Raw genomic sequence first — 26,903 nt, 5'->3', positions numbered from 1 at the left:
GTGTGTGTGTGTGTGTGTGTGTGTGTGTGTGTGTGTGTGTGTGTGTGTGTGTGTGTGTGTGTGATTCTGTACCATTGTGATACATGTGTGTGTGTGTGTGTGTGTATCTATGCGGGACTGTGGGTGTGTATAATATAAGATATGCTTTATTATCCCAAAGAGGGCAATGTTTTGGGCAATGGGCACCATATTGTGTAGTACAGTAAAAAAAATATACATTATAATACAATACAAGAAGTGTGTGTGTTTGTTTGTGTGTGTGTGTGTGAGAGAGAGAGAGAGAGAGGGGAAGACAGTGACTATGTGTGTGTGTTTGTGTATGCCTGTATGAGAGAGAATGTGTGTGTGTGTGTGTGTGCGTGTGCACGTGTGTGTGTGTGTGTGATGAATGGTAATGGGGTGCGGTTTATAGGGTTGAGGTGCCTTGAGGACACAGAGACGGGATCAGCCCATCAGCCTGGCCTCCCCAAACCCCTTCCTTTATGGGGAAAAACATAAAACTGGCTGACCGCACATCAGTGCCAAGGGCGAACGGCACTCTTTCAAGGGTATCTAAGTACTTCTTGTTGTTCTTGGGAATTGGGAAACCAAGACTGAGCTGTTCCAAAATCTAGATTATAACTATTAGTTTCTAAAATGTCATTTTAGAGTGAAGTATTCCTTTAACCATGTAAGACCCTTACAACATCACTTTTAGCTTTAAACCATTTAAAAAAAAGTCTTTAAATGTTTATTTAAAATTTCTTGACTACATTTACTACATGGGTCCTGTTGTTCGGCCTCACAACGCTCGATGAGCCGGGGTCGTGGGTCGGTCCCGTGCTTGGGTGAAAGAAAAAAATTGTTTAAGCATCAAGCTTATAAAATGTCCGTGAATATCAAATTCTGTTTTGGGGTGGATTATCCCTTTAAAAGCTTTAATGACCCAGACAGTATATATAACGGACATTCCGGCAGAGCACTGTCCCTGTTCTGCTCCTAATAACTGGTTCACTCCGCTTTAACGGGGTGTTTAACGGAACACCTGCCCCTTAAATGTTGTTTATTGGCACTGATAAGAATCGCTGTAGTGTTGTAGTTATAGTAGTAAAAGCCTAAAGGCTATCACAGCAGGGGTGGTACTAAATCACATGTGACCTATAGCGCGGGTCACAAGAAACTGTCATCCGAGGTCCCTGAATGAATGAATGAATGAATGAATGAATGAATGAATGAATGAATGAATGAATGAATGAATGAATGAGTGAATGAATGAATGAAAACTTTATTTAACAGATTGCAGAATGGGTACAATACAGTACGGCTCAATACATACAATTGTTAAGGGGATGCAGACCAGAGAAAGACGTTTGTCTTGTTTCCATCAGGGTCCCCCCCAAATCTCAGAGCCCCCCCCCCCCCCAAAAAGAAAAATGCCTGATGTTACAACCAGATGTTCCCCATCAGCCTTGTTGTTACTAAGTACTTTTATTTATTCTTTTTCTTTTTGATAAACAATGGACTCACCTATGCTGTTGTTCTCACACGGCCCCTTGTGGACTTGGCTGGTGGCGGACAGGCCCTGCTGCAGAGCCTTCCTGCTGGTCGCCTTCAGCTGGCACACGTTGCCATACGTCTTCCCGTCGCTGCCGCACACTTTACTGCTGAACTTGCACTGGCAGAGGCCCTTGGACAGCCGTGGTTTGCCCCCCCCCGGGCGCTTGCATTCGAGGCCGTCGCCGCACGGGAGGTCATCCTTGCGCCCGCACGGGTCACCCTCGACCTGGGCGCACACCAGGCAGCAGTTGCAGCGGTCGGGCACGTACCCGCTCGGGCAGCTGGGGCTCGGACAGGTGCTCACGTCGCACCGCGTCGGGCACTTCGCTTTCGGCTCTGCCGCGTTGACGAACTCTTCGATGTAAAGGAGAACGGTGGCGAACAGTAGGACCTGCATGTTTGCAATCATGTGTGGAAGGTGTTTGGAAGTGAAAATGGTCAAATGCCAAAGTGATCAAATGTAAATATATATATTTTTTACATGGAGATCATGTTCGTTGTTGTAAAGTCGCAAGTGGCACTTTGGAGAAGGCGCAGCGTTCCACTTTTACGCATCACTTTCCCTGCAGGGCATTCCGGGCAGAATGATCGACACGTGAAACACAGTCGGTGTCTTCTTGCTGCTACCGCAATATAAACCAGTCCATATGCCGTCCCTCCACCAGTTTTATGATGGGAAATGCATGCTAAAATTGATTAAAGAAAATAAAAACCCGAAACGCCCGAAAGTGCGTGTGTAATGTGCGTATTGTATGTCCAAACTCTGCCGTCGCGACTACAGAACGAACGACCTGCGGTCATTCCCGAGAGCGTGTTCGCCGGAGTGTGCCCAACTGCAGACTGGCACTGCAGAGCCGCGTCCCGTCCTTTCAATCCCCGAGTTCAGGGAGGATTCCAGCGGGCTGTCGGTCGCTTTGTGTGTTATAGCCGGGTCTGTCCCACAGAGCACCGGTCTGAAGAGAGGAGGAGATATGGAAAGCAGCTGCTCTCCAGGAGGCGTGGTGTTTGTTGTGTCGAAAACCTCACTCGGCCTCTTCCATCATCACGCTTTGCACAAATAATTATGTCACCAATGCACCATCATCACCGCAACCGTGCATGACTTGAAAATGAGCTTTGTTGTCAATATTTGACCACATAAACACATACAGGTACCTTACGATGAATTGAAAATGGGGGACCCTGATGTAAACAAGACGAAAGTCTTTCTCTGGTCTGCATCCCCTTAACAATTGTATGTATTGAGCTGTACTGTACTGTACCCATTCTGCAATCTGTTAATAAAGTTTTCAATCAATCAATCAAAACCACATGTCGACACATGCTGGTGTAGGGCCAGTAGGGGTGTCTCTCAGGGGACCCCCCTTGCCCTTCCCTTCAAAATTATTTTGTTGTCAGTATCTTACCATGAACAAATATTACATTTCTATATGCATGAATGGGTCTCGCGGAATTCACCCAAATAATGGGGGGATTAGGATATTGATGTAAATAATGGTGCCACTGGGCAGCAGACAGTCAACAGTCGGATACACGTGTCTCACTTCTTGTCAAAACATTATGTCATTCATTCCTCCAGACGTGGGGATATGAGGACATGATTTTTATTACAGTCCCCTTGTAAGGGCAATTTAAGATGACCTGCTCTCTCTCTCTCTTACCCTCTCTCACTTTCTTTCTCTCACACACTCACTCACTCATTCTCCCACAGACATACATAAACACACATGCACACACACACTCATTCCCTCTCCCACACACACACATGTACCGGTATGCACACACACTCTCTTACCCTCTCTTTCTTTCTCTCTCTCTCTCACAGACATACACAAACACACACACATTCTCTCTCACACAGACAGATACACACTCCTCTCTGTGCAGATGTTGAGTCTGTTTTTAGAACATTTCTCCGGCATGCTGACATTCAAAATGGGGGTGTAGGGGGGGTCAGCTGGCAGGGGCCTCTGAACGGGAATATCACGGATGGAAGGTGACCCAGGTTTGTTTTGGTTGACAAGAGGGGTGTCGACCAGAGTCATATGTATTTCACCCGACCGTGAGCCTGTTTATTTGAAAGGCCCGGTGTCAATCACTTGTGGCCCCGTCGGAGACAACACTGGGTCCCTTGTTCCTCAGGACGTCCGCGCGCCGCCTCTGGGCTTCATGGAGGGGCGGGAGCACTTGGTGATAATTGTCAGACTCTTAAACGTACTTTAAATAACCAATAGAAATGTAATGGATAGAAAGGGGGACACTTTCCCCTCAGATGTAGCTAAACAACTGATTTCCTTGTACTTTTCTGAAGGATTCTTCCTGATGGAATGGTGTTTTCTGATGCGAAACGCTATGGGAGGCATGGCTTGTTTATAATTTTGCCTACAGTGGTCACGTCTGGAATTTTAAAAGCCTTTTGAAGTATTTCATGCATTTATGATTCTATGAAGGCTCTCTGATACTGTATACACTGTATGTTTAATTGCTAAACTTATGTTAGACAACAGTGAAAAACTGAATGGCTGGCAAATTAATAACTACTCTCTCTCTCTCTCTCCATCTGGAAAACAGGACAGAAGAATTCCAGTTGTTTCATGGTTGCTGACCTCTGCATCCCAGCAGGAGACTGGAACGCTAGATGCTTTTCATCTCTAGATAATATGCAAAATGGTCTGAAATACGATACAATCTATATCAAGTTACAGACTTATAGCCAGTCAAGGAGTACATAAGTCTGGTACATTAAAATGTCAAATTTACTTACAGCATTTGGATTATATCTAATCATCACAATCATCATCATCATCATCATCATCATCATCATCATCATCATCATCATCACAGTGATTTTTGATAATAACTAAATCAACAGGTGAAGAAAAACATTGAAAACAGACTATTTATACTGTATGGCACACATTCTCTGTGGTGATCTATTGTTTGTGGACTCAAAGGTCAGGTGTACGACCCCTGCTGGACTTTGTTAAAATGTTTCTTTGAACAAGGAAACCGAAACTGAATACAGTCAGCCTCACCAGGGCGCCCTGGCTTGGCTTCACGACGTTGTTTCTAGGTAATGACTCGTAAATCATTGACCGATGGCCTTCTGTATGGTAGTTGTCATTGCGTTAAGGCACTTGAAGAATAGGCAACATAATTGGTACAATCATGTGAAACGGCAAACCAAATCTTTACAATTAATTATTTACATTGCTTTGGAGCAATATGCATATATAATACAATTTGATTACACAATTTCCCCAGCAGCCCCCTCTTTGGACCAGTGTTCTCTAATTACTATATGGATGTGATCATTCAGGACAACACAGAAAGGCAAGAAATTGGTAAAGCAAGGTAACCAGAGTTTAGAAATGAGAAATGAATGGCAAAAATGTGTTATGCGCCACCCCCCAAAAAAACAACCAACCAACCAATTTTTTTTTTTTAATTGAAATCCTGACTAAACCTGATCAATCAAGTGCCTGTGAACATCATACTAAAATAACTAACATGGACTCGATGTAACTGACAATCTCAGTGCTGCTAAGATGCTTCTCGGGGGAGAGAACAGGGTGCTGTCCTCCATCTCGAAAGTGGCACGTTGTCTTCACCAGGGGTGTAAAGTACTTGAGTAATTGTACTTTGTTACAGTACTTAAGTACTGTTTTTGCGGATTTGTACTTTACTCTAGTATTATTAGGTTTGTATACTTGTACTTTTACACAATTACATTTCAGAGAAAAAAAAACATACTTTTTACTCCTTACATTTAAAATGCAGACCTACAAAGTACAAAGCACACATTTTGCAGGTCCAACCATTTTAATTACCGTAGTATATTTGTTTCTCTGGCCGAACTAACGTTAACATTATTAATCCTGCGGCCGCACTTTCAATCAAATCCCCATCAATGGGAAATTAACCCGCCCATACCCATCCTGATTGGTCCTTGTGCAAGACTAGAAAGCGGGGATCCTTGATTAAACACCCGCTATCAGAAGAATAGACAGTCAGAAAAAAAGTTTTTACTTTTACTTTTTAGTACTTAAGTACATTTAAAAGTAGAAACTTTTTAACTTTTACTCAAGTGTGTTTTTAGCCAGATACTCTGACTTTTACTTGAGTGCGATTTTGAGACGGTACCCATACTTTCACTTAAGTATAATTTCTGGGTACTTTTTACACCCCTGGTCTTCACAAGCCGTCTCCATGTACAACACACAGCATCTCCTAGGGGGTGTTGGCCTTGTACTGCGACGCGCTGTCGTACGACTGGTCCGGCGCGATGTTGATCCTCCTCACGTTCAGGTCGGCGGCCAAGCCCCGCGCCTTCTGGTAGAAGAAGAGCGAGAGCTCCCGGTCCACCAGGAAGTTGTGGTAGATGGTGGCCAGGCGGGTGCACAGCTCCATCTGGGACCTCTTGTTGCCCAGGTCCATGGCCGCCGCCAGGGCCAGGTGGTAGTAGCCCGCTGCATCAAACGGGTCCTGTGAGGAGGACAGTGGCAGATGATGTCGCTTTTCACATGGCGGCTGCATTGTCAGTGTTGTTGACTCTGATATTATGAGCTCCGAGCCTTGACATTTAGCCTTTATCCTATTTTCATACTAGCGCTCGTTTCCCTATGCTTTCTCTTTTGTTGTCGTTTTTTTTTTTATCTCTATTCTATTTAAATCTTTCAAAAATGTTCTCATGTACCCCAGTTGCTATTGCATGTACATATTTGTGTTTTATTACACGTATATGTACATATACCAACTATTTTGCCTGTTTTATTCTCCACCCATCCATCCCAGGGGCGGATTTAGGATTATAGGAGATCCGGGGCTTAGCCCAGATAGGTGCCCTCTTTTTTTTTTTTTTTTTAGGCAATGGGTGGCAGATTTTTTTTTAAATTTAATTAACCTGTACGTGCAATTTCCTGCAATATAGAGCCTTCAATCTTGACCAATAAAGCTGCTCTTTTCACTATAAAACTCAGTTAACCATAACGTAGTTATGGTTAGATTTATATATTGGGGGGGGGGGATATACCATATTTTTCATATGATCAAAAAGTGGTGGAGCAAGAGCATACCTTTGCTCCCCCAAGTTCAATAGTGGGAGAGCAGAGATGCTCCGAATGCTCTTATGGCCAGGCGTCTATGATTCACTGATACAAAGTAAAATAGTGCAGTGCAATAAAATAGTTAGTAAAATAGAATAAAATAATGCAATAGTGCATTGCAATAAAATAGTTTTCAGCGTCCTTTTGATTTATAAATGGCCATACTTTAGCTATGTTTCTAAGGTGGAAGAATTAAGTTTTTGTCAACTTGTTGATTGTGATTTAAAGCTTAGGTCTGAGTCTACCATGACACCAAGACTTAACTCACTCAAATACAGTTAGCAGCTGGATAGACCACAGATGGAAATTAGCTTCTGCTAAATCTGGTGCAAACATATTTTCATGTAACAATGATGAATTGTCAAAAAAAAAAAAAAAAAAAAAAAAAATCATTTCTTTTTTTTAAATAGATTCGGGGCTTTTCAGAAAACATTCAGGGCTTGAGCCCAAGTAGCCACCCCCTAGCTCCGCCCCTGATCCATCCATATACCATAGCAACAATACTATCTCCGACATCCAAGAAGGGGGATCCCCCCCTTGAACAGCCCTTCTAAGGTTTCTCTCCTCCACTTTGCATGTAGTGCTTTTTTCATATTGCTAGGTTTTTAGTGAGTTTTTCCTTACCTTCGCTGGGGTATGTCTGGGAGTGTTGCATTTATTTATTTTACATTTTTTTTGATTTCATGGTGGGTTTTTTGTTCTTGATTTATTGTGATGTTTCTTCTTGACTTGTTTAAAGAAGACTTGTCCGGCCCATGGGGACATTAACACATTAACACACACCACTGCCTGGTGAACATAAGGAAGCATACTAGGACCGCTACTCTTCCTAATTTATGCAAATGACATGTCGTCAGCCTGTGACTGCAACTTGTTCCTGTTTGCGGACGACTCAGCCCTGCTGGTCTCTGACAAGAACAAATTGCAGGTTGAAAAAACCCTCAGCACGGAACTAGGCAAAATCTGCATATGGCTCGCTGATAACAAACTATCATTACACATGGGCAAAACAGAGTCCATTCTCTTCGGTTCAAATAACAAACTCAGCAAGACCGACGGCTTCTCAGTTACAGTGGGTGACAATATTGTCACAAGGAAAGACGAAATTACCTACCTGGGTTCCATCCTAGAGGCAAATCTTTCCTGTGACAAAATGGCATCCAATGTAATAAAAAAAGTCAACCAACGAACTAGATTCTTGTACCGGATCTCCTCTCTGGTAAACAAGAATACCCTGAAGACTCTGGCAGGAGCACTCATTCAAGGGTACTATGACTATGCGTGCACCTCATGGTACCAAAGCACCTCAAAGGCGCTTAAAACAAAATTACAAACATCACAAAACAAACTGGTCAGACTACTACTTGACCTGAACCCCAGAACCCACCTCACCCCTGCCCACTTTGCCAACCTAGGATGGCTTAGAGTAGACGACAGAGTACAGCAACTTGCAATGGGCCTGGTCTACAAGATACACTATACGACCGGGGTGCCCATGTACATGTCAAAATACTTCCCAAAGGTCAGTGAATACCACAACCACTACACCAGAGGAAGCTCAACAAATCATGTTAAACCCAGATTCGGCTCAAACAAGGGACTAAACACGTTTCGCAATTATGCCACAACAATGTGGAACGCCCTACCCAAAGCTGTAAAGGAATGTGAATCCCTGCCCACATTCAAAACCGCCCTTAAAGAGCACCTACGGGAGGCTGCAATTCGAAACTGGCCACCGTAAATGCCCAAAACCCCCACCACCTCCTAATAGACAGTCTCCTCCCCACCGCATGTATATATTCCCTCCCCGCCGTATGTATATTTCCCTCCCACCCACCCACCCCTCCTAATGTACAGTCCCCTCCCCATCATATGTATATACTCTGTCAGGATCTAGGGGTAACAGTACTGTATATTTGAATACCGCCTATGTCACAAATGTATCAGTACTAAATACCTATATGTCCCTATGCCATAAATGTCATGTATGTTGTGTATGTCATAAATGTCTATATGAATTGAAAATGGGGGACCCTGATGGAAACAAGACAAACGTCTTTCTCAGGTCTGCATCCCCTTAACAATTGTATGTATTGAGCCGTACTGTATTGTACCCATTCTGCAATCTGTTAAATAAAGTTTTCATTCATTCATTCATTCATGGTAAAACATGGTTAAATGCCACCACCCACTTCAATGATAGCGTTGTGAACGCATAATCTCTGTCTTAAATTATGGCTATGTGTCTAATCTGCCCGTAGTTTATCAATGACTTGTTTGCAGTTAACATTGTCGAAACAGATAGTTTTTTAATCGGTTCATTTCTGTTTTATAGCATTTTGAAAAGCCCTTGTTTTTCACGAAAATATATAGATTCTGTGATAATCGCCCTTTACTGGAATATTCTGGAATACACAAAAACGTTGTAATTTTTCGGCCTATTTATGAATAGTTTTCAAATAAACGCTAGATCATCGATATGTGTACTTATGCACGTTATAGAAGCGGGCTGAAATATCGATTCTCTCATTTCCTGATCATCGGCACACACACACATATGGGACACGTTGATATATCTGTGAAAAAAGTTCTGATTACCCCAAGACTGGTAAAATAGATTCCTTACCTCAGATCAGATGTTCTCCAAAAAGATTATTCCAATTCCTGATCGCCATTCCAAATATCGATCGCGTTTATTGATTCAGCATTGGGTACTGTAAATATATATTTCACGCGTTTTCCGGGCTGGCGATCACTTGGTCTCTTCAGTTGGCTTGACGGAAAAGTAACATGAGGAGGCTGCCCCCCCCCCCCCCCCCCATCAGTCTAAAAAAAAGAATGGGGTGCAGTTACACAGGGAGAGACGATAGGGGGCGGTATCTTCCCAATTGAGCTCAGAGAGAGTCTGCAACACTAACCTGAGGCTTGATTGATGAAATATGAATTCAAATCGCCAATAAAAAAAAATACGACAAACAAACGCTATATAGCGTTGGTGGCATTCAAAGGTCGGCATGAACTAACGACAAAACGCGTTGCTGGCATCCAAAGTGTTAACTGTGATTGCGGGCTTTACAAATAAATTTGATTTGATTTGATTAGTCATTGTAGGATTTTACTCCTTCTCTTTTTTTTATCTACTTTTTTCTCCTCCTTTTTCTGTGATTTTTTCTCCCCATCCCAATTTACCCCTCGTGCCAATTCTCCCTCCCCTGTCCTGATCGTTGCTCGCATATGCCCCCAACTGGCCGGTTGTAGGGAGGATAGAAGCCTTGCATCACATGTCCCCTCCGATACATGTGGAGGCAGCCTGTCACATCTTTTCACCTGCCAGCGCGGACTCTCATTTGGTGAGGAGTAACGTGTAGGAGGCTCACACTGCCCCAGCCACTTTCCTGACTTTGCTGTGCAGGCGCCCCAACCGACCTGTAGGAGTCGCTGTCCACAACGACCAGACTACCACCTCTGGACAAGAGGCAGGGGAACTATGTGAGAATGCTGTTCATCGACTACAGCTCAGCATTCAATACCATAGTCCCCTCCAAACTCATAGCCAAGCTCAGGGACCTGGGCTTGAACTATGACCTGTGCCAGTGGGTCTTGGACTTCCTGACGGGCAGACCCCAGGTGGTAAGAGCCGGCAACTGCACCTCCTCATCCATCACGCTCAACATAGGGGCCCCCCAGGGCTGTGTTCTGAGCCCCCTCCTCTACTCCCTGTACACACATGACTGCGTAGCACAGTGGAACAACAACACCATCATCAAATTTGCTGATGACACAGTAGTGGTGGGCCTGATCTCTGCCAACGACGAAAGGGCCTACCTGGAAGAGGTAGAGAACCTGTCACAGTGGTGTCAGGAGAACTGCCTCTCCCTGAACGTCAGCAAAACAAAAGAGATGATTGTGGACTTCAGGAGGTCGGGGGTCAAGGACTACAGCCCCCTCAGCATCGACGGGGCACCGGTTGAGAGAGTGAACAGTTTCAAGTACCTCGGAGCCCACATATCCGAGGACTTGACATGGACCACACACATTGACAGTGTTGTGAAGAAGGCACGACAACGCCTCTACTTCCTCAGGCGCCTAAGGAAGTTCCAAGTCAGTCAGAAGATCCTTAGGAACTTCTACTCATGTACAATAGAGAGCATCCTGACCGGCAACATCACCTCCTGGTTTGGGAATAGCACTGCACAAGACCGTAGCAGACTACAAAGAGTGACACGTTCAGCCGAACGCACAATTGGAGGGGGGCTTCCCACCCTCCAGAACATTTACAACAAGCGGTGCAAGGGGAAGGCTAAGAGAATTATTAAGGACTCGAGCCACCCGAACAACTGCCTCTTTGAACTGCTGCGGTCAGGCAAGCGATACCGGAGTCTTAAGGCGAGCACAGAAAGACTCAGAAGAAGCTTCTATCCCCAGGCCGCGTGTAGCTTTATGCCAAGCAAGCAGTGCAAAAATTTACTGTAGTGGCGTGCAGTAATGCGCCTTTCATTTTCCGCCGCCCAGCGCCCAGGTCGCGCGGAAATAGGCTGTCTATTGCCATTCTCTTTGACAAACTCTAACCTTAACCAGCTCCTTAACAGCGCCTAAACTTAACCGTTCTAACCTTAACCAACTCCGAAACAATGCCTAACCTTAACCTTAACCTTAACCATGCCTAACCTTAACCATAGAAATTATATTGCCATTCTCTTTGACAAACTCTAACCTTAACCAGCTCCTTAACAGCGCCTAAACTTAACCGTTCTAACCTTAACCAACTCCGAAACAATGCCTAACCTTAACCTTAACCATGCCTAACCTTAACCGGCGAAAGAATACACGTTAAAAAAAAATCACGTTAAAAAATATTTTCGATGGGATTCGAACTCGCCAGCAAACGAGCCATAGGATCCACAGCCATGTGGCCTTGCCAATTGAGCTATTTCTAGATACTGAATAAGGGGCGGTGACTTATATATATTGAGCTCCGCTCGTGTCGAACCAAGGCGGGATCTCATGCGCATGCGCGGGCACCTCGCGCGAGCACGCCGGCGCACGCACGCACCTGAGCGAGCACGCCGCCGCCGGTGCACGCACGGTAGCATTTGTCTAAGCGGGGCCTGAAAAGAAGGGCGCTTTACCGCACTAGCGTGCGGTGACGAATGCGGAAGCATTTTTGCACTGCTTGCTTGGCATTAAGGAAAACGCCCCCAGGCCATCAGGCTGCTAAACGAACAATAATCGCTAAACGAACAATAATCACTATGCAACAACCATCAAATGCACACAGCACACACACCCACACGCACACACTCACTCAAACAAACAACACACTGCAGCACCCACTCTCCACACTTTAGATCACACAAACACACTTACACTTTATATTTATTGATAAAGGATTTGCACTACAACTCGTACACCTGTGAATTGTACCTAAATTGCACCTCGTCCCATTTCTCCATTTCTGCCTTGCACTATATAGTATTGTATATTAGTACACTGCACAGTATTGTATATTGTATGGTAACTACGTCTATTCTGCATCGAACATTGTACATATGTCTAAACTGAACACTGTGACCTCTTTTTTTTACTTCTAATTTTACTATGTTTTTATTTCATACTTATCTTGTCTTGCACAGTCTCTGGAGCGCAACAGTAAGAAGCATTTTGTACAAAAGTATTCTGTACTTCTGTATGACAACTATTAAAGAAACTTGAACTAAAGAAACTTGAAACTTGAAACTTCGACTTCCCACCCGCTAACTCTGCCAATTGAGTTAGTATGACGGACGGCCCAAGCCGGAGGCAACGCCGACAGCCGGATTCGAACCCGGTGTATCTTGCGTTGGTGACGAGCGCAATGTCCGCTGCGCCACCCAGCCGCCCCTGATTTTACTCCTTCTCAATAACCAAATGAAATAATGTTTGTAGACAGTGCAGGAGGAAGTACACTGTTTCTTTACTTAAAGGAACGTGTCAACATTATGGGAAATGCGCTTACCATCCTCTCCAGAGTCAGACAAAAACACAAGATACTCATTTCCTCTCTGTGCGTTCATTAGAATGTTATCCAGCTGCAAGCTAGCCTATCGTTGGCACAAATGAATGGAAGTGGATACGGACCAGGTAGCCTAGCTGTTGGCCAAAAACACCTCTTGAGTTTTTTAAAGTTAGGCTAGTGGTCCGTATCCACTTCCATTAATTTATGCTAAGCTATAGGCTAGCTTGCAGCTGGAATGCACATAGAGGAAATTGGTATCTATCTTCTTGTCTGACTCTGGAGAAGACGGTAAGCACATTTCCCATAATGTAGGCATGTTCCTTTAAGTAAAAAAAAAGTCCTCCATTCAAAATTCTACTTAAGTAAAGAAAGACACAGAAGTGTTTGACACTGAATGTACTTAAGTATCAGAACTAAAAATTACATATTCTATGATGTTGTATTTCAGTGCTTGGAAGCATTATATTCTTGACCCATTATCACCCATTATTGTGATGTTTCTTCTTGACTTGTTTAAAGAAGATGTGTCCGGCCCATGGGGACATTAACGTGTGTTGTCGGGCCTTACAAATAAATTTGATTTGATTTGATTTGATTCATTGACCTCTAATGGTTATGTTGAAGTGATATGTGGTCCAGTTAATCTTAATCTTTAATTAAGTCCCCTTGAAATTGGCAGGCTTCAAAATTCAATGTACACAGTATTTCTTCACTCAACTTGTGCCAATTTCTGCATGCAAAAATACTTTTTCTTCAAAGTAACTAGTAACCGATGGGTTCAGATACATGTAGTGGAGTAAAAAGTACACAATTTCCAATAGAAAGTTCCCTAAAATGAAAATACTCAAGTAAAATACAAGTACCTCAAAATACTTAGTTACTTTCCACTACTGGTAGACATATAGATACAGGCAGGCAGGCAGGCAGGCAAACAGATAAGTACCATAACAGTAAAATAAATGTAATATTACGCCACAACAGAAACAGTCACGGCCAGGTGGTGGCAACTCCCCACAGTGTCAAAGGTCAAGGGTAGCAGGGTAGGGATCAAAGTTGACCTCAAGGTCTAAAGAGGGTCATAAAAGCTGGGAGTTTTTTTGGACCCTGACTTTGAATTTAACTGTCTTATTGCAGACGGGGAGGGTTTTTACACTTCCCAGCTGGATGTGAAACTAGCGTCATGCCACTCCATTCCATTTCGGTGTCTACAGCAGTGGGCACCAACGTGGGGTCTGGGGGGACCGCCAGGGGTCCAGGGGGGGGTTCCAGAAGAGCCCCAACAAAAAGAGGCATTGTTATTTCATTGACTAGAAGTTATTCCCAATGACAGAATGTATAGGCAGTACTATTCTGGATCATATGTTTCACATTCCTGAACACTAAATCATATCTTAACGGCAAAACGGAACCGTTTTATGGAATTGACCATATTCACATGCTGGCTATTTTGCTCTTAGGTGGGAACAGGGTGGAAAGGAATCTCATCCAGAGCATGACAAATGAAAAATGCCCGCCGTGAGAATATGGTCAATGGGGGTCACCTAAGGTATGTCTGTCTATTTGAAACTTCTTTATATGGAAAAGTAGGGAACCCTGATGCAGAGCATCCAGTTCCTTTCTTGGCCACTGTGTGAATATGGTCAATAAGTGTAAATATTTTTTGCGACGTTCTCTACCTTCAGGTCGTAGAAAATGATGTCTCCCAAAGTTTGGTAGACCCTGGCGTAGTACAGGGTCTCCTCGTCAAACTGGAGGGGTGCGGGGCAGAGGGAGAGGGTCCTCAGGTAGAAGTGCTCCGCCAGTTCAAACTGCCCCAGGCAGTGGTTCAGGGCGGCCAGGCGGTGGTAGGACACTCGCTCATTCAGACGGTCACCTGTTAGTGAGAGAGTCCACCTTCATTTTGTGAGCACTGTTTGCCTTTTGTCGTTGCACAGCAAAGTCTGACATCTGGTGGCTAAGAGTAGAACAGCATCCTCTGTGGCATCAATGTTGGTTTAACAAATTATGAAATAATATTTTTTTTTTATCTACCTTTTTCTCCTATTTTCTATTTTTCTCCCATCCCAATTTCGTATTATCCAATTCTACCCTCCCCTGTCTCGAACGTTGTTAGACCATGCCTCCCACAGGCCGGCTGCAATGTGGACCAAGCCTTTTGCATCACGTGTCCCCTCCGGTACACGAGGAGGCAGCTGTCGCATCTTTTCACCTGCACAGCACGATCTCTCAGCGGCGAAATAATCTCACGTATATATCCCAAGGCTCTAAACTGTTTTGCACACATTCTTTTAGTTTGCCAGTTATTGAGAGTTAATGAGTTTGAATATGGCCACCAGTGATGTCATCAGAGGACACCGAATCCTTGTGTTGTGTTAATTACAGTTCAATAAAATAATGTTGACAAAATACATTTAGATAAGGATTGCAATAGGGATTGCTATTTATTCATCTACATAATTTCATTGAGCTGTAATTAACACAACACAAGGATTCAGTGTCCTCCGATGACATCACGGGTGGCCATATTCAACTCTCAATAACTGTCAAACTAAACGAATGTGTGCAAAACAGTTTAGAGCCTTGGGATATGTGTGAGATTATGCACAAAATAAATCTGCATTGTTTTTCTGTGAAGTGCCCCTTTACGTACCCAGAGCGATGCTGATGTCCAGCGCTGTCTGAGCGAACTCTGCTGCCTCTCCGTGCTGCTTGAGGCTCAGCAGCAGCTCTGCCAGCTTGTTACTCAGCCTCAGTCTGGCTCCAACACTGCCGGTCTTCACCGCTATGGGCAGAGCGCGGTCCTGGGGGACAGGATTCAATTAAAAAAAACTTTATTAGTCCTGCAAGGGGCAATGGCATGAATTCGGCAAACAGTTGCACTTATTGTATACACATCCAAGACAGAACAAGGGACAAGAGACATACATGACACTATTAACACTTTGAATGCCCAGCAGGGGGCGCACATTTAGTGCTTGAATGCCCACATCCACTTCAATGTTAACGTTAATATCGCCTAATCTATGTTTTAAATTATGGCTATGTGTCTAATCTGCCCGTCGCATTATCAATGACCTATTTCCAGTCAACATTGTCGAAGCAGATTGTTTTTTTATCGGTCATTTCCGTTTCATAGCATTTAGAAAACCCCTCGTTTTCACGGAGAAAAAAGAGGTTTCCATGATAATCGCCCCGTACTGTAATATTCTAGAACGTTGTCATTTGTCGACCTATTTATGAATAGTTTTCAAATAAACGCTAGATTATCGATAGTATTATGTGTACGTGTGCACGCTAGTGCTGCGCGCTGAAAATCGATTCTCTCAGTTCCTGATCGCTCTTAGAGTCAAACAGCCATATCACAAAAAAAAAAAAAAAAGCTTATATCTCCGTGAAAACGGTTCTGATTATCCTAATACTGGTAAAATAGATTCCTTACCTGAGATCAGATGGTATCCAATTGGATTATTCCAATTCCTGATCGCCATTCGAAAAAATCAATATTTTTATTGATACAGTAAAAACACATAATCCCTGCTGCTCTGATGGTCCAGCATGAAACTGATCGACCCCGCTTACATGAGTGAGAAGTAAAATGTGGAGTCCGGGTCTTTTTTTCGCATTCATTTTCACTGAGTCCAATCCAAAAGGGTGAATTACCATCTGGGAGACGATAGGGGGCGCTTTTTTCCACATCTGAGCGCCTGGGGTGGCTGATTTTGAACGGTAGACTCGGTTGATGAAATATGAATTCAGATCGCTAATCGCTAGTAAACCCGAGAAAACTCGGGTTGGGCATCCAACGTGTTAAAGCACAAGAAACATGACACTGTTAGAACAGGATCCTTATATAGCTGATCTGTCAAGTCTAATAAATAAATTCGACCAGTATAAAAAAAAAGTGCACTTCAAAAAGGTTAAAATCAAGGGGTCAAAAGGTGCATATTAGTGAACTGACCATTCCTTGCACTGTGGCCATTCACCAGTCGAATGGCCTCTGGAACAAAACCAAACTTCCTTATGTTTGTTTTACAGGCAGGCTGTCTAAAGCGCTTTCCTGATGGCAACAAGTCAAACCACACAGGAAGGACATGTGGAGTCAATAATTATCTTATGTTCTTTCTTGAGCACTTGAGCACTGCTAAACTTTACTAGGGATCTTTGTGTTTTGCCGATAATTTTAGAGCTAAGGTTGACAACAAGGATGCAGACAGAATGCACATGTCAGCCGTGTCAGAGAGTAGTTCAACTACATGGAGTTCAACTAGTGGCTCAACTTCGTGTTGCAGTGGTTGGGTGGTAGATAAAATAAAATATTATTTTATTGATCCCCTTGAGACAATTCATGTGTCATAGGAGGTAGAAGTATGGGCAGGGTAATAGTTGAAAGACCTAAATATAGGCAATAAGATTTAATCTGAATATAAAATATCAATTCAACAAAAATCCAACAGTATAGTATTATAACAATCTGTCATAATATTTGTATATATATATACAGACAGATTTTTCAGTAGTTAACTACAGTACAGTACACGGACGGACGGACAGACAGACAGACAGACAGACAGACAGACAGACAGACAGACAGACAGACAGACAGACAGACAGACAGACAGACAGACAGACAGACAGACAGACAGACAGACAGACAGAGTCTTGTACCCTGTAGAAGCAGACAGCCTTCTCTCTGTCCCGGGAGCTGTTAAAGAAGACGTCCCCTGCCGCCTCCAGCAGCCCCAGGATGAATGTAGTATCTCCTGTACTGAGACTGACATCCTGAGCCACCTGACAAATGAGGACCAAACAGTTACATGAATAATACAATATCATTCCTCCATCAGACAAATAATTAAATAAAGACAAATGGTTAAAGGAACACTCCCAACATTACTATCTTCCTCAGAATCAGACGAGAAGATAGAATGCAATTTAATCTCGGAGCATCCAGTACAGAGAGAGAGAGAGATCTGGTTACACACTAGCCTAGCTCAGCACATGAACTGGACTCTGGGGGAAACTGTTAGCCTAGCTCAGCACATGAACTGGACTCTGGGGGAAACGGTTAGCCTAGCTCAGCACATGAACTGGACTCTGGGGGAAACTGTTAGCCTAGCTTAGCACATGAACTGGACTCTGGGGGAAACTGTTAGCCTAGCTTAGCACATGAACTGGAACCTGGGGGAAACTGTTAGCCTAGCTTAGCACATGAACTGGACTCTGGGGGAAACTGTTAGCCTAGCTTAGCACATGACCTGGACTGAGCTCTGTCAAAAGTGAAGAAATACATAGACCTTCCAACAACTCCAAAACTGTTTTATTTACACATTGTCACATTGTCGGTATTCAAAAGAGGAGAGCATGCTGGTCAGACTACTGCTTGACCTTACTCCTAGAACCCACCTCACCCCTGCCCACTTTGACAACCTAGGATGGCTTAGAGTAGACGACAGAGTACAGCAACTTGCAATGGGCCTGGTCTACAAGATACACTAGACCACTAAGGTACCCGTGTACATGTCAAAATACTTCCCAAAGGTCAGTGAATACCACGATCACAACACCAGAGGGAGCTCCACAAATCATGTTAAACCCAGATTTGGCTCAAACAAGGGACTAAACACGTTTTGCAATTATGCCACATCAATGTGGAACGCCCTACCCAAAGCTGTAAAGGAATGTGAATCACTACCCACTTTCAAAAACACTCTCAAAGAACACCTATGGGAGACTGCAATTCGAAACTGGCCCCTGTAAATGTCCTAACCCAACCCCCTCCAATGTACAGTAAATTACCAAGTATGGTTGTCAATATTCCAATGTACAGTTTTGCTTGTACAGTGTTCCCCCCCCCCACCCCACCCACCGAACCACCTCCAATGTACAGTTTTTACGTCAACTGTATATACTCTTTTCTGGACTCTTTTTGTATCACAAACAGTACTGTATTTGCAAATCTGGTATGTCATAAATGTATAGATGTAGCAGTACTGTATATCTGTATGTCATGTATGTCATATATGTCCTGATGAATTGAAAATGGGGGACGAAAGTCTTTCTCTGGTCTGCATCCCCTTAACAATTGTGTGTATTGAGCTGTACTGTATTGTACTCATTCTGCAATCTGTTAATAAAGTTTTCAATCAATCAATCAATCAATCAATGCACATCGACTCTGGTAATCAGGTGCAGGTCATACAGAGGATCGGTGGCCGACAGTGGGTATATCCCCAAATGGGCATAATTCTCAATCCACCTTTTGTAACCATGCCCCTAATTCAAGCCGTTCATGTTTTCTGTTTTAAGAGAATAGCGCCACCATGAGACCAGATGACTCTGAACTCTACAGGTCTCCTTGCTGGGTTGCCAGGTTGTGCAGGAATAAATAAACGTAGTGTATGAGATAAAACGGTTTCTTAATCTAATGGTAAGGCAAACATATTTGGTGGAAATCGGATCAGTATTTGAGTATTGAATGTTTGGCCTGATGGTGGTGCTAGAGGAAAGGTCATGGGGTCAATAATCCAAAATCAATAGAGTTCATCCTATAGTGGTCATGAATGCGCACTGCAAACTGAAAAGATTTGAATGAAAGCTATTTGAGTCATCGTGTTCAGAATTAGGATAATGAATGTTTGGCCTGACGGTGGCGCTAGAGGAAAGGTCATGGGGTCACCAGAATCAGTATCTTTTTTAAGCAGATACACGGTTGGAGCTATTTTCTTGACTGCTGGACGCAGTGATTTCTAAACAAAAAAGGCGATTTGTCAATGTTTGATGGAAGAATAAACAGAAAAATCAAACCATAGGCCTACAGGTTAACACGTTAGGCCTACACACATTTTGTTTGCAAAAAGCAACAATTTATACTGTACCTGGGTCTTTACCTGTGCCATTTGTGTCCCAGATGTATCCCTCCATATCCCTCCTATTTTGTTTAATTAAATCTGGGACACAAAATGGCACGTGGAGTGGCTGCAGTAATAATGATCCTTGTCTTTTAGATCACTTTCACAACTATAGTTCAGTAGACTCTTTGGTTCGGTTAGCTTTCAAGTGCACATGTCAAGTGCACATTTTAAATCCCATACCTGCCAACATTATGCTGAAGAAAGGGGCTTCAAACTTGCAGGAATATTTTTTTCATTTCGGTAGTTTTGTCCTCATTCCTTTTTGTCGGAGGCCGACGGCGCACGGGCACAGAGGAGATGTACATTCACTCTGGGTTGCCAGGTTGTGCAGGAATAAATAAACGTAGTGTATGAAGGAGATAAGACGGTTTCTTAATCTAATCTGGCAACACATATTCCCCATACAAAGCCTAATTTCATTGATGTCATTATACAACTTAATAAAAAAAAGTGTTTTGGTAAACGGGAGATTATATAACCTGATGCGCCTGATGGTTTGTTACACAGAATCTCGTGATCTCTCGCAACCAGCTGCATGTGGACAAAAAAATTACGTGATCTCCACCTTGGCTTGCACAATATTATGACGTGTGTGTTTATTATACGTTTTCCAATTCACCGCCAGTAATTAATTATGCATGCATCGTTTCGTATCACAACATTATTTGGCTATTTTGAACAATAACCAGCTGCAAAAATAATAACATTATGATGATAAGAAATCACACATTTAGAAAATATACAAGAAATGTCAACAAAAATGGCCCAATCCGCTTAATTAAATGCACAATTTTCTTGCTTATGGTCCGGTTTGCTTTCACACCTAAAACGAACCGCTCCAGGGTTTACAGCCGGACCAGTTTTATTTTTTTATCAACTTTTTCTCTTCATTTTCTATTTTTCTCCCATCCCAATTGCGTATTATCCAATTCTACCCTCCCCTGTCTCGAACGCTGTTAGACCATGCCTCCCACTGGTCGGCTGCAATGTGGACGAAGCCTTGCATCACATGTCCCCTCCGCGTCTATTCTTTCCCCAATACATTTCCAGTTCCGCGTGCGCGTTCGGCGATCTGATTGGCCACGTACGTTTCTGGTGCGATCTGATTGGCCACTGACGTTTCTGGTCATGTGACATGTGCGCCCAATCATGTGACGAGCTGTGTCTTTGCCCATTTCCGGGTCTAACAGCCTGCAAACTACCTAACGCCTAGTTTATCACTGGTTAAGCTTAGTTTGTCTTTCGAAGTTGGTTAAGGTTAGAGTTTGGAATCAGGGCTGGTGTTCTATCGCCCTGCTCAAAGACAAACTCTAACCTTAACCAACTTCGAAAGAGTGCCTAAGCTTAACCGGCGAAAGAACTTGCCGTCACATGATTGGGCGCACATGTCACATGACCAGAAACGTCAGAGGCCAATCAGAGCGCAGAAGGCGGACGCGGAACTGGAAATGTATTGGGGAAAGAATTCAGGCGTCCCCTCCGGTACACGAGGAGGCAGCCGTCGCATCTTTTCACCTGCACAGCGCGATCTCTCAGTGGCGAGGAGTAACGCGTGGGAGGCTCATGCTGCCCCCCTTTCTTCCTGAGTCTGCTGTACAGGCGCACCAACCGACCTGTAGGAGTCGCTGTCCACAACGTCCGATCCCCACCCACCGGCTTTCCCACCCCCTAATACTGCCAATTGTATTAGTATGAACGACCAGCCAAGCCGGAAGCAACGCCGAGAGCTGGGCTCAAACCCAGCATCTCCTGCGTTAGTGGCGAGCGTCTTGCCCACTGCGCCACTTAGCCGCCCACAGCCGGACCAGCCAACCTCACTAATCAATAACAGGGCCCCCAAATATTTTAGCAACTATTTTCCTAGTATTAGTGAATCACACAGCCACAGAACGAGATCTAGCATAGCAAACCTGCATCCTCCAAGGTGTAGAACAGAGATGGGACGGTGCTCATTTGCTCACAGAGGAGCACAGGAGTGGAATGAGTTGCCTTTGACCACCAAACAGGGATCGAACCAGTGTAGTTTCAAGGTGAACGTTAAGAAATGGCTCCTAGAAAATGTCCCAGAGTAACTCAGGAAGCTTCCTGTTTTAATGTAGTGTAGTTTTAGTGAATCTGTACATTTTGTACATATTTTATTAATAATGTTGTATTTTACTTTTTAATTATATTTTCTGCAATATACTGTAGGCTGATGATAATATGTGTAATACATGTTTATGTAAATACCATGTGCTGCTGAGAACAAGGACCGCAATGGAAATAAGTCTGTGACTTCTTTGTGCTATCCTTGATAATTTTAGGATGCATGACTTGTTGTAACTTGTAACATGTAATGTATTTGAATAATTGTCAAATAAACTAAACTAAACTGAACTATCTGAGGAAACTAACCGGGGTTCGAGTAAAGCGACCAAAGAGCTCAGTTGTGAAACTAGCCCTTCTCCACGAGACGTCCTGTTTCCATAGCGACATAATAGTGACATAGGACGACTGTTTGGGGAATTGAACTAAGTATCTGCTGACCTGTACATAGAGGTCCACCAGTTCAGTCTGGCCCAGCATGTGGTAGATCTTCCCTGCCTGGAGCCAGGCGTACGCCTCCTTCTGTCTGCGCCCCAGGTCGATGAAAATACCCAGACTGCTCTTGGTGCAGTCCAGCGCAGACCGGTACGCTCTGATAACACACCAGAAAGAACAACAACATGCAAATCAGCAACAACTTGCTTTTAGAAAGTTGTGTGCGCATTGGACACCATAGAAGATGAACACACAACCCCCCCCCAACGCACGCACGCACGCACGCACACACACACATACACACCTCTCTGTGCCCAGGCCCAGGTACAGCTGACTGATGGTCTCCAGCACGTCTCCTTCCTGTCTCCTCTCTCCGCTGCCTCTCAGAAGGGCCAGCTGGTGCTGGTTGTAGGTGATGCAGCGGCTCTGGTCCGGGCTCACCGCCCCGTACAGGTGGCACAGCCGCCGCGTGGCGCTCAGCTGGCCTACAGGGTGGGAGGCAAAGGAAAGCAGGGGTGGGAAATAACTTAAATACTGTGTTCCTTTAAGTACAGTTTTGAGTATTTCCATTTTTGGGGGACATTATGCATTTATGGTAAATGCTAAATGGACTGCATTTATATTTACAGCTTTTATCCAAAGTGATTGATTGATTGATTTTTATTGTGGAGTAAAAGACAGCATCCAAGGGATAAAAACATGAGAAAGTGCAAGCACTTATTTCCATCATGGTCCCTGATTTTGGACATGGACAGACATCATAAAACATAGAGCATCATAATAAAACATACAAAAACAGAGCATCATAATAAAAACATAGAGCATCCTAATAAAACATAGAGCATCATAATAAAACATAGAGCATCATTATAAAACAAAGATCATCACAATAAAAAACAGAATAAAACATAATAGCAACCCCATACAAAAAAAGCACTTCCTACCCTCTTCTTCCTATGGCTATTCTATACTTCACTGGCTAGCCATTTCTTTGTGGCACGTCTAAAACTTCCCCCCTCTTCGATGTTTTTCAGGGCCACTGGAAGCTTGTTCCACTCCAGTGCTGCAGAATATAAAAATGTATTTGTGCCCATTAGGGAGTTAAATCTTGGCAGAATAAAATCCGTACTGCTCCTTCTAGTGGAGTATGAATGATTGTCACGGAATCGATTAAAATAATTAGATAGATATTTCGGACCTGTATTTTGAACTATCTTGTGTGTGAGACCTAATTTGATGTGAATTACCCTTTTATTGACCGGAAGCCAGTTTAGTTGCCTAAAGAAAGTTGGCCCTAGGTGAGTGCGTGGAGGTAGTTTAAGGACTACTCTAATTAATTTGTTTTGAGCTGTCTGAAGTTTATTTTTCAGGACCTGTGGAGCGCCACTGAACCAGGAGGTGGCAGCATAGTCAAAGTGACTCTGTACTAATGCGCCCGCTAGCATTTTAAGTGTTGCCTGGTCCAGTAGTTTCCCTTGTCTAGCTAGGAATTTCGTTTTCTGGCAGATTTTAGTGTGGGCTTTTTTAGCCATGGCCTCTGTTTTACAACTGATGCCTCACATTCACCCATCCAGTCACAGCGGTGGTGAGGTGACCATGCACGGTCAGGACACTGCGACACGATGCCGGGAGGAGCCGGAATTTAACCAGGAACCTTCTGATTACCAGACGATCGCTCTACCTCCTGAGCCACTGTCACCTATACGTTTTGTACCTGGCTGAAATACACATTAAACTGGGATCGAATGGTAATTTCTTTCTTGAATTGTTTTTAGTTGGTTTGGGAACATTGCAATTGACCTCAAACCCTGATCTCAGGCCCTGCCCTCTTTTCTCGATCCTCCGATCACAACAGTTGCAGGGAAGTGGCAGTTGTGATTCGAGGATCAAGAAAACAGGGCTGGGTTTGAGATAGGTCAAATCGCCCCGCCCACAGATTTAAGTTCCCTTCACTGTTTTCTGAAAACAAGATTTTCACGACCCAATACAAGCTTAAAGTTACTTAAAATTAAAATGGGGCCTTCTGCGAAGATCATTCCCCACAATGTTGGCATGTTCCTTTAACACAGCGGGTTGCGATTCTGGGTTTGAGATCAATTTCACATGGATCCTATCAGAGAGTATATATACTGCACAGCTACACTATCGGCAAATCATATCCTAAATAAACCGCAGTACTACAGTACAATGCATTGTTTTTCCATTGCATATTTCTTGGTGTTTACTCTGGTGAGGGAAAGATATGACATCCCCTCGACACCATCAAATCACAACCATGACTAGGTGAGAGTGCTTTTCTATTTGCGTTACAGTAGGTGCCGTGCGTGTACGGTTTTCTTTTTGTTTAAAGAGGCCCAGAGTCTGTTGTTTCAGGTGAGTGAGGGTGGAGTAAGTGAGTGTGTATGTCAGTCAGTGAGTGCATGAAAGTGGGTGTGAGAGAGAGAGAGAGAGAGAGAGAGAGAGAGAGAGAGAGAGAGAGAGAGAGAGAGAGAGAGAGAAATAGAGGGAGAGCGTAGTATGCATAAATAGAGAAATAATATATAATGTGTGTATATAACAGAGCGTTTGGCCTTTTGGTCCTCCAACGGGTCCCAGAGTGAATGTATTTCATAGGCGTAGTTTTACACAGGGACACTATGTCCCTACCAAAGTCACGGAAACAAAACAATTGCAGAGTGACAACTGTAGTTTTAGTATTATAATTTACAACATTGCGGTCTTGCAAAACAGAGCATTAGTTGCGAAAGTGTAAGTAGACAGCTGCATCAAGAACCAGCAAAGCAGGTTATCGGCAAGCCATCCTATTATCTGCAATATCCAATGAACAACCTGGACCCTCCTCCCTCCCTCCCTCTGTCCCAGTGAGTGGCTCACCAGCTCTGTCACAGCCGCCCACTCATTGGTCACGCTACTCACTGTCATGAGCTGTTCAGGGAATTTTGATTGGCAGCAAGTAAGTTTGAAGTTCTTATGTTGACCCCAGGAAGAGTAGTCTCACTTTGGTGTAGACTAATGGGGATCCACAATAAAACAATAAAACAATTATGTCTATCAGCATGTGACCTGTCCCACCAGAGGCGAGAACATATTAGACCATGTATACTCGCAATTTAAGAATGGGTACAATGGGTACAAGTCACAGGCTCTTAGTCCATTCGGTAAGTCCGATCACGCCGCCATCTTTCTTTTGCCAAAGTATAGACAAAGTCTCAAGCGAACGCCGGTAGTATCGCGAGAGGTTAAGCGTTGGACCGTGACGTCAGAGGAGACACTCCAGGCTGCACTTGAATGCACAGACTGGAGTGTATTCCGTGATAACACAGCCAATATTAACGAATACACTGAAACGGTGCTTGACTTTGTCTGTACTCTGGTAGAAGAAACAATCCCCTCTACCACAATTAGAATATACCCAAATCAAAAGCCCTGGGTAGATAAATCCGTCCGTGAGGCTCTGAAAGTGCGCACATCAGCCTACAACACCGGGCTGGCGACAGGCAACATGGAAGAACACAAGACGGCAAGATACAACGTCAGGAGAGCAGTAATAGAGGCAAAGCGGCGTTACAGGGATAAAGTTGAACTTCAGTTTGAACAGGCTGACTCTAGAGGCATGTGGCAGGGCCTCAGAACAATGACAGATTACAAAGGCACCTCCCTCAAACTGAACAGTGACATCTCCTTAGCAAATGATCTCAATTCCTTCTATGCGAGGTTTGAGGCTGTGAATAACACACACCATCCCCACCTGTCTGAAGAAGTCCACCATCATCCCTGTACCCAAAAAATCTACGCCCGCTTGCCTCAACGACTACCGCCCTGTAGCCCTCACCTCCATAGCCATGAAGTGCTTTGAGAAGCTAGTGAAGGGCTACATCTGTTCCTCCCTCCCCATCAACCTGGACCCCCTGCAATTTGCATATCGCCCCAACAGGTCCACGGAGGACGCCATAGCCCATGTGCTGCACACAGCAGCATCACACCTGGACAAGAGGCAGGGGAACTATGTGAGAACGCTGTTCATCGACTACAGCTCAGCATTCAATACCATAGTCCCCTCCAAACTCATAGCCAAGCTCAGGGACCTGGGCTTGAACTATGACCTCTGCCAGTGGGTCTTGGACTTCCTGACGGGCAGACCCCAGGTGGTAAGAGCAGGCAACTGCACCTCCTCATCCATCACGCTCAACATAGGGGCCCCCCAGGGCTGTGTTCTGAGCCCCCTCCTCTACTCCCTGTACACACATGACTGCGTGGCACAGCGGAACAACAACACAATCATCAAATTTGCTGATGACACAGTAGTGGTGGGCCTGATCTCTGCCAACGACGAGAGGGCCTACCTGGAAGAGGTAGAGAATCTGTCACAGTGGTGTCAAGAGAACAGCCTCTCCCTGAACGTCAGCAAAACAAAAGAGATGATTGTGGACTTCAGGAGGTCGGGGGTCAAGGACTACAGCCCCCTCAGCATCGACGGGGCACCGGTTGAGAGAGTGAACAGTTTCAAGTACCTCGGAGCCCACATATCCGAGGACTTGACATGGACCACACACATTGACAGTGTTGTGAAGAAGGCACGACAACGCCTCTACTTCCTCAGGCGCCTAAGGAAGTTCCAAGTCAGTCAGAAGATCCTTAGGAACTTCTACTCATGTACAATAGAGAGCATCCTGACTGGGAACATCACCTCCTGGTTTGGGAATAGCACTGCACAAGACCGTAGCAGACTACAAAGAGTGACACGTTCAGCCGAACGCACAATTGGAGGGGGGCTTCCCACCCTCCAGAACATTTACAACAAGCGGTGCAGGGGGAAGGCTAAGAGAATCATCAAGG

General features: G+C 44.2%; 2 protein-coding genes across 2 annotated transcripts in view; both read right to left on the bottom strand.

Moving 5' to 3' along the window:
* htra3b (HtrA serine peptidase 3b) overlaps nucleotides 1-2,462 on the bottom strand; it is a 45,159-nt gene extending 42,697 nt beyond the window's left edge. Inside the window, exon 1 of the mRNA XM_084328077.1 lies at nucleotides 1,507-2,462. Coding sequence (XP_084184203.1) covers nucleotides 1,507-1,945 — 439 coding nt within the window. The 5' untranslated portion in view covers nucleotides 1,946-2,462. The remainder of the gene's footprint in view (nucleotides 1-1,506) is intronic.
* Nucleotides 2,463-4,344: 1,882 nt separating this feature from the next.
* sh3tc1 (SH3 domain and tetratricopeptide repeats 1) overlaps nucleotides 4,345-26,903 on the bottom strand; it is a 104,498-nt gene continuing 81,939 nt past the window's right edge. The window contains exons 15-20 of the mRNA XM_084328076.1: nucleotides 22,372-22,552; nucleotides 22,074-22,224; nucleotides 17,302-17,424; nucleotides 15,287-15,437; nucleotides 14,313-14,509; nucleotides 4,345-6,021 (exon numbers count right to left, since the gene is read on the bottom strand). Of these exons, the coding sequence (XP_084184202.1) occupies nucleotides 5,767-6,021; nucleotides 14,313-14,509; nucleotides 15,287-15,437; nucleotides 17,302-17,424; nucleotides 22,074-22,224; nucleotides 22,372-22,552 (1,058 nt within the window). The 3' untranslated portion in view covers nucleotides 4,345-5,766. The remainder of the gene's footprint in view (nucleotides 6,022-14,312; nucleotides 14,510-15,286; nucleotides 15,438-17,301; nucleotides 17,425-22,073; nucleotides 22,225-22,371; nucleotides 22,553-26,903) is intronic.

Source organism: Notolepis coatsorum, assembly GCF_963971535.1.
Source record: "Notolepis coatsorum genome assembly, chromosome: 13".
NCBI classification, from domain to species: Eukaryota; Metazoa; Chordata; class Actinopteri; order Aulopiformes; family Paralepididae; genus Notolepis; species Notolepis coatsorum.
This window is presented reverse-complemented; position numbering and strand designations above follow the sequence as displayed.